Below are 8,405 nucleotides of genomic sequence, written 5' to 3'. Positions count from 1 at the left end.
CCTTTAATAAAGTTCTATTCTGATGCCTCATCATGTTGGCTGGTAACCCTGGGTTCTAGAATGCAGGCTATTACAGGTGCAATGAAGCAGAAAAGAATCTTAACACAATTATTGACTTTGTATTGTTAAATTCACAATTACATAGTTAGCATAGTTACATTCAGATGAGCTTATTATGAGTTTGGCCATGGAGTGATGAATTCTTGGACCTTTGTGAATGTCAAATACCACTGATTTTGATTGATGGAAGGTGTGTGCATACTAAAGTAACTATAGCTCTTTGAAGTATGAGATTCTTACACCTTCAAACACTCCCCTTAGTGAGTTTCCAGACCAAAAGTTGAAGGAAAAGGAAGTGAACTTGGATTTCAGATCTCCCATTTTATTCTCCAGAAACCAGCAAGGGATGGAATTATTTTTGAAGAAATAATGAAACTCCTGTAAGTCTTCATTGTTCATTTGAAGTTACTCTTTAAATATTTCCCTCTACCACCTGCACCAAGAAAAGATTTTTAACATGACTAAGCTAAATTTAAGTAGAATGTCTTCAAATTAGAGAGGCCAAAAGCAATCCTTAATTGGTGACCACCTTTCTAGGCTGGTCATCAGAGAACAGACGTCTGGTCATCAGAGAACAGACGTCTAGTCCCTTGCCACATGGCCCAACTGGAAGCCTTTCCAGCTTAATGGAACCTGCCAGAAATTGTGCTCTGGTGGCACAACATACTTTGAAAATTCAGGGTCACCTCCAGAGGTCAATGAGGCATAGGGTGAGGGAGGATTTGAGTGGCATATTAGAAATTATATACAACTAACAAAAAATCATGGAGAACATTACAGGGGAATAAAACATTTTACTGCACTAATACTTTTCTCATTCTACTTATCAGTCCCATACATTCGGAAGACTCATTTAGGAGACAATGAACCTCACACTCTTTTTGACATATGGCAGGAGCAGGAGTTGGCGTGGGTTTGTTTATTTTTCTCTTTTAAGGATGGGGGAGGGGGGGGAAATCCATCCACCAAATAAACAAACAATGAAGGCTCATTGTTATGGTTGTTATACTCCAGAACAGTTAACAGGAGTGGGGAATGCTAGGGAGGGGGGAGAGAGAGAGAGAGAGAAAGAGGGGAGGAGCAGAGAGGAGGGGAGAGCAGAGGGTGGGAATGGACCTGAAGAAATAAACTCTCTCCAGCATTTCATGATTCATAAACGCTGGAGATTGCTCAACAGAAGTGTGTGTGTGTGTGTGTGTGTGTGTGTGTGTGTGTGTGTGTGCGCGCGCGCGCGCGCTCGAGTTAGATGTGTGAAATACGCCGGGGGCCAAGAACCCGAAAAACGTGACCGTAAGCCTGGAGAGCAGGCGGCTTTCTTTACCGGGTTTAAAGGAAGCAGCCTCCACGGTTCCTGATACGGTCTAACCACACCACATTCATCACTCCCAGAATTTGCTTAAATAGAAAAGAGTTTTATTTCCAAGAGCATTCAGCTTCGCCAGAGGAGAGAGAGGCAGATTTGACTCACCAAACCCCTTTCCGGCCCCATCGTAGATTCCCCTCCTTCAGTCTCTCTTCTCCTTTGCTCCATCCTCCCCAAACGAGAATACCCTCCATCACCCCCACCATCACCACAGAAAGGACAAGGGGAGAAAGGGTAGGAGACAGGGGAGGGAAGAGGGAGCACGAGGGGTGCGCACAGTCAACTTCGGGAAGGGCAGGCAGGCCAGCAGACAGGCTTGCGCTCTATGCTCCTGTTTACTTTGCACCCGATCCCCCGGTATAGCCAAAGCACAAACCAGCACCCACCGAAGAAAGATGCAGTTTCTCCGCCTCCGAGCGAATCTTCACGGTTACATCGCGAGGGGTGGGCGAGAAGAGAGGGGACTGTGCATATTAAGCATATTTTAGCTAATGGCCCTGATGGGCTTTTCCATGGCAAAGGAAACAGTGTTGTAATTATACCCTTTCTCCTCCCTGAACCCCCTCCTGAACCCTCCCTGGCTTCACTCCCTTACCCCCCCATCCCCACCTCGCTGCACTGCCTTCGTCCCCACCCCCTCCCGCTTGCGGTCACCGGCCTAGCAGCCAGCGCGGTTCGCTCGGCACTTTGGGTGCAACTTTCGCAGATCTCCCCCGAGGTCCAGAGGAGATGTTAATGAGGGGGGTGTTACCCGGCGTGGCGTCAAAGCGGAGCCAGGAACTGCGATTGGCTATGACCGGGCGGAAGGATGACGCTATGCAAATAGAGAGGCGGTTCTGTGAAGCTGGAACCACGCCTCCTCCCCATTGGGGTTAGTGTGCTTGTGTTTAGCTCTGGGGAGAGTCAAACTGGATTCCATAGGGAAAGACTGCAAATCACTTCTATTTTAGCAAGGAAAAAACAGAATCTCCATCCACCAGGGTCCACCCCTCTCTTTCTTTCTCTCTCTCTCTCTTTCTCCTTTCTTTTCTCTCCCTCTCTCCCTCTCTGTCTTTCTCCCTCTCTCTCTTCTTCCCTCCCCCTTTCTCTATCCTTCTTTCTCTCTCTTTCTCTGGTGTCTCTCGCTGTCTCTAGCAACCGGCGTCCTCCTTACCCACACGCTTTGAAAGGAGAGAAAGATCTTTGGTTGGGAGAGGAGAGGAAAAAAAAAAGAAAAGAGAGAGAGAAAAAAACTTGCCTGTTGTCTGTGGAAAATGACACTTGATGTAGCCAAGCCTGCAGCAGCTCCAGTTCAGCCTATTGTTTCTTAAACTGCCATCAGAGGGTTTTTTTTTTTTTTTTTTGCCTGCTTCTTCAAGTGAAGGGTACCTCTACAAAAGGAAACTCCAGCCCCTCAAGTGCTCCACCGTCTTGTGATCACTACAAAAAAAGCAAAACAAACAAACAAATCAAAAAACCAAAAAATTCACTCCTAACCAAAACCAACCGACCCAACAACAACACCCCCAACAATCAAACGTACATCTCGGTTTTTTTTTTTTTTTTTTTTGTCTTTGCATTTTCGTTGGAATTTTTCCTTTTTTTTTTTTTTGTTATTGCTGTTGTTGTATTATATATATAATTTTTAATTTAAAATTTGCTTTCAACTCGCCTTGATCCGGTGTGAGTTCATCTTCTCAGAAAAAAAAAAAATCTCTGGCTGGCGATTTTCTTTCTTTTTTTTTTCTTCCCCTCCCCCTTAATTTTTTTTCTGACGGGAGAGGAGATTTCCCCCCAAAAAAGATTGTTTTCATGTTTGGGATCCAGGAAAGCATCCAAAGGAGTGGAAGCAGTATGAAGGAAGAACCGCTAGGCAGTGGAATGAACGCTGTGCGGACGTGGATGCAGGGAGCCGGGGTCCTGGATGCAAACACAGCCGCTCAGAGGTAGGTAGAAGCTTTTGCAGCAGCATCCGTGGCTTTCTTTCCTCTCCCCTTTCCCTCCGGCGTAGTTTATCTCGCTGTTCTGCGGTGGGCAAAATGATAGCTTCTCCGAAGGGTCCAATTCGGGCACTTTGACCCTCTACCTCTGTTTTTATTTTTATTTTGCTTTGGTACCTAAGAGAAATTTCACCAGAATGTGAGATGCCTGGTTCTTTCTTTCTTTCTTTCTTTCTTTCTTTCTTTCTTTCTTTCTTTCTTTCTTTCTTTCTTTCTTTCTTTCTTTCTTTCTTTCTTTCTTTCTTTCTTTCTCTCTCTCTCTTCTCTCTCTCTCTCTTTCTTTTTCTTTCTTTTTTCTCTTTCTCTCTCTCTTTCTTCCTTTCTCGTCTTTTTTTTTTACTCTTTTTGCTATTTTTCTTTCCCTTGCTCTTTCTTCTTTTTCCTTCCCTTTTTCTGTCTTGCTTCTCCCTTTCACATTTTCCTTTTTTTCTATTTCTTAATTCCCTCCCCTTTTTTCCATCTATCTTCTTTTTCTGTTTTCTTTCTTTTCTCCCTTTCTATTTCCTTCCTTCCCTCCATTCCTTCCTTCCTTCCTTCCTTCTTTCCTTCCTTCCTTCCTTCCTTTCTTCCTTCCTTCCTTCCTTCCTTTCTTCCTTCCTTCCTTCATTCCTTCTTTCCTTCCTTCCTCCCTCCCCCCAATTCTGGACAGTACCAGTTCCCAATCTGAATTTTGACATCTTCTAATTGTCTCCGCACTGTTCTCTTTCAAATCAGTCTGGTCCCCTCTTCCTATTTCCACCCCCAGCTCAGAGGGATGAGAAGCAATGCTTGCAGGCTGGGACCCAAACATAGCTAAAACACAAGCGAAGTTTCCCCATGTCCTTTCTTTGGGATGTTGGTCTCAAGTGAGAAGTGGCCTGCCTTTCCTTTTTTTCTCATTTTTTCATTTTTTCCTCTTTCTTTATCTTTCTTTCTTTCTTTTTAAGGCCCCCAGCCCAGCTCAGAAGGACCTGGCAGGCCTAAGCAGAGTCCAAGGGTGGAGAGGGAGGGGGGATGAAGGGAAGAAGGAGATGGCAAAAGGTAGTTATGCCTAGTCCTGGGAACTTTGTCTTACAAAGCTGTTCCCATTATCTAAGAGGAGTAGATGAGTAGGAAAGGATCTAGAAAAGCTCAGTGAGAGTATGAGTAATCAAGGTAAATTGAATAGGAAACGAAAGTATATTTGTTTATGTATGGGGAGGTGGGGTGAACGAGGTGAAGCTAGAGATACAGAATGCACTCTCCCATATCTCCCGTGTCTTTTAAGGTCTAGTACACAGGAACCTTTTGCTTATGTCTAGGTGTTCCTGAAGGAATCTGAAATTTTATTACTTCAGGAATGTGGGTGTGTGTATTGCAATGGAATAAACTTTGGCAGGACAGCAGTACTAGGGCTCCACAGTCACTTTCCAAATCCTGTAACTTTCTGGGGGTCTATTTTTGGAGACAATTTAATTTGTGTTTCGTGACGGCTCTAGAGAATCAGAATTGGGGGTATGGGGAGAGGAATCACAATTGGATATTAAAAGGGATATCTGTCAAAAGGTAGGCTGATCGGAAATCTGATGTTGGTGAAGTCTACCTTTCTCTTCATCCATTCCCATCTTCTATCAGAGAGGGAAATGGAATGAATGTAGAGTCTAAAGAGAAGGGGAGAAAAAGACATATATTTAAACTTCCAATCTTACCCACAATTTGAGATATGTTCCAAAAAGCTTGACATAAGCCTTCCACTTTTACTTCTTTTTCTACCCCAATTTACATTGAAAGAAGAGTTTTAAAATAACTTTTCATTACAAACATGTACACACACACACACACACACACCCCTTTCATTCCCCTTTGACAAGTTCAGGAAAGATTTCTGAGCCGGCAGAAAACCTGTAGCCAAAAAATAATGCCGAACTCCCCAAGATAAATCCAGGGCGGAGGGAAACTCCGTTTGCAGTCAGTCCTAGGTTTTGGAAGAGGGAGACTGTTTTAGGGATGATGGTACTTATTTCTTCCCTAAGGGGTAAAAGTGGGTAGGTTGCGGGGCATTCACTTGGGCATGTCATCGTGTGAATGTTGGGGGACAATTTTCTAGTGGGCTGTGGGTGAAGATTGCGGTTGTGTCAGACTTGGCTTCGTTCTCTAATCTCTCGGTCTCTTTGGCCACAGTGGGGTGGGGCTGGCCCGGGCTCACTTTGAGAAGCAGCCGCCCTCCAATCTGAGGAAATCCAACTTCTTCCACTTTGTCCTGGCCCTCTATGACAGACAGGGGCAACCCGTGGAGATCGAGAGAACCGCCTTTGTGGGGTTCGTGGAGAAGGAAAAAGTAAGTGGGGCGCAGAGTCGCATACCTAGCCCGACTGGTTGCGTTAATCCTTTTCCTGCCGCATCCCTTATCCCCGTGCCGGAGGGAGCGCCTCCTTCGGTTCCAGAAGCCCCAGTCCAGGAGCCCTCGGAGGTTATATTCAATCCCTCAATGCATAACAGAGTAAGGCCCACAAAGTCTTCCTTCCCACTGTGACACTGTTCCTATGCGAAATTATAAGTCCCGGTAATTTAGTTAAGCGTTCCTTTCAACAAAGTTATCTATCACTTACTCCAAAAGGAGGAACGCGATGTTCTGTTAAAAGGCGATGTCACCTAGTGTATCCTCTGCCTCCCAATACTGGCCAGTTCTGAAACTGTCCAAATAGCCCGAGAAAAAGGGAAAAGGAAAGAAAGAAACGATTTTAGGAAGTCCTCTTTCATTTCCAGCTTCTGAGTAGGACAATTTTGTGCCCTCGAGGCTCATCATTTATCTAGCAGCCTGACCCTTGAGACCTTTACCCTGTTTTGGAAGGTAGAAGAAAAGCTGAAGATGGTGGAGGCTGAAAGTGTGGAGACCCTTGTGTTTGTACCTCGCTTCCCTTCCTTTAGTTCCCCTCGGGTATCTCTCGATACCTTCTCCCGGGTTGACCTAAGAGAGGAAAAAATACAGCAAACGTCCTGGAGTTAGGCAAATGGTTCTTAGTTGTGGTCTCTCACCCCCAACCCCAATTTTTTCCCCCTGTTTGTGCGTCTTGTGGAAATCTAGGAAGCCAACAGCGAAAAGACCAATAATGGGATCCATTACCGACTCCAGCTCCTCTACAGCAACGGTGAGGCCCTCAGCACGTTTCGGGCATCCTCCCTCCCTCCTGTCATTCTCTTCCACCCCCTTCACAAGGTTTCATATTCAGGTCAGGAACCCCTTGGAGCCTGGGAGCCCCAGGAGTAGGGTAGCTGGCCAGAGAAAGTCCCAACCATCCATCAGGTTCATCCATTTAGCTTTCTTTTCTGTTGTAGTTTGCTAAACTGGCCTTTTCTCCTCAACCCCACCTCCATTCATCCCTAGGTCTTTTTACCTAGCTCCAGAGGAGCTTAAGTAAGCAGGTAGAGCTGGCAGTCTGCGGCCAGCCTCTAATTCCCTCCAATCATGCTGGTCAATGAGAGCATTTTCTCTGGAGCAGTTCAACTAAGAGATTACCGAGGTCCGGAAGGGTCCTAGTTTGTCACTCCCTCTGAGCCACACTTCCCTTCCATTTCTCACACCCTGGGGCGCTCCATCCCCCCCAAATCCAAAAAGGGATTCCAGCTTGGGAACCAAGATAATCTCTCTAGCTGCTGGGTCCAGTAGCTCCTCGGGTCTCCAGCCCACCTCTGATAGTCCAGGGCCTGGAACTCTGGTTTTAAAGTCCTATGGGGACTATCTTTCAACTCTCTTTCTTGGTACCAGGTCTTTGACGCCTTGGTTTCCTAGGGGGAATCAGTGGAAAGGAATGAAGATGAACAGTCCTGGGTTTGGGGGAGGCAACAGAGGGGTTTCATGCCCAAACTCTCAATGAGGGAAAGGTTAAGGAAAGATCTCAAACCATTCAGAATAATTCCTAAATCCTTTCTTGAGTTAAAAAGGATAATTTACAGACAAACAAACTTAATTCTGTCTCTTCCCGACCCGCTTCCCCCACTCCCCCATTCCTCTTTTTGGATGTTTCAGGTATAAGAACAGAGCAGGATTTTTACGTCCGTCTTATTGACTCCATGACTAAACAGGTAAGTTGGCTTCTTAATTTTTTGATGCAGGCCCCCTCTCTATACCGCATGCCTCACTACTAAACCGCCGCCTGCTCCTTGATGAGGTCTTGGGCTGAACAGTAGGAAGCCGTGGTTGGAGGGGAGGATGGAGGGATGGAGATGATGGTGATGATTAGGAGATTTCTGGTTAAATTTTGCACCGAGGAGCAATTTATACTTAGCAAAGACAGGCAAGAGGGAGTGAGTAACCTGCTTCTTTCTCTTTCGTCAGAGATCCAGATCTTTCCCTTCAGAAAGGTCACAAAGCTAGATACCTAAGGACTTGAACTTTCCAGCTCTATGTTCCGTCGCCACTTCTCGAATCCCTTACCCCGCAATCGGGGGAGAAAGCTAGCTAGCTAGAGGCGGGGCCACCTGCGGCCACTCGGAGTATCCCACCTGTGGGGAGTGGGGGAGGAGGGCTACGGCAGCTTGAGGGGCAAATGCCAGGTGCAGGTGATGAGGGGGGCGGCAATCTCTAGGGACGTCCAGAGCCCCTCCCCAGAAAGCGCGTCTCAACCGCTTTTAATTAGGTGCCATTAGTTGCCGAACTAGGGCAGCGGGGGGAACGAAAGGATTGAACTTTTTCTGACCCAGCCTGGGCATAGTTGGGGAGCAAAGCAGGGGTTCATCCGAGGGGGACCTGAGGGCCATGTGATCCTAGCTCTCCTTCCGGTTTTGAAGAGAGTGACAGAAAGACATCCCGAGATGAGGGCAGGCATTAGGTTCTTCTCTGCAAGTTGAGATGGGGGAGGCCTGGGAGCCTCAATTGTTCGGGGATATTCAAGGAAAAAAAAAAATCCTTCAGCTCCACGATTGGCAGGAAGCCAGGCAGCATGAGAGAGCTTGTGGTCTTAAAGGTGCATAAGCTGCATTTCTTTAAGTTTCCCAACACGCGAGTGTCAAACAGTCTACATTAAGGCTGAGTTATGGTTTAAAAG

General features: G+C 46.3%; 1 protein-coding gene across 2 annotated transcripts in view; it reads left to right on the top strand.

Moving 5' to 3' along the window:
- Positions 1–3,075: 3,075 nt before the first annotated feature.
- EBF1 (EBF transcription factor 1) overlaps positions 3,076–8,405 on the top strand; it is a 448,279-nt gene continuing 442,949 nt past the window's right edge. For both annotated transcript variants that reach the window (XM_051978810.1, XM_051978809.1), the window contains exons 1-4: positions 3,076–3,348; positions 5,542–5,698; positions 6,446–6,509; positions 7,388–7,443. In XM_051978810.1, the coding sequence (XP_051834770.1) occupies positions 3,215–3,348; positions 5,542–5,698; positions 6,446–6,509; positions 7,388–7,443 (411 nt within the window). In that variant the 5' untranslated portion in view covers positions 3,076–3,214. The remainder of the gene's footprint in view (positions 3,349–5,541; positions 5,699–6,445; positions 6,510–7,387; positions 7,444–8,405) is intronic.

Source organism: Antechinus flavipes, chromosome 2 (genome assembly GCF_016432865.1).
Source record: "Antechinus flavipes isolate AdamAnt ecotype Samford, QLD, Australia chromosome 2, AdamAnt_v2, whole genome shotgun sequence".
In the NCBI taxonomy this organism is placed as follows: Eukaryota; Metazoa; Chordata; class Mammalia; order Dasyuromorphia; family Dasyuridae; genus Antechinus; species Antechinus flavipes.
Note: the sequence above shows the minus strand (reverse complement) of the source record. Positions and strands in the feature narration are given on the sequence as shown.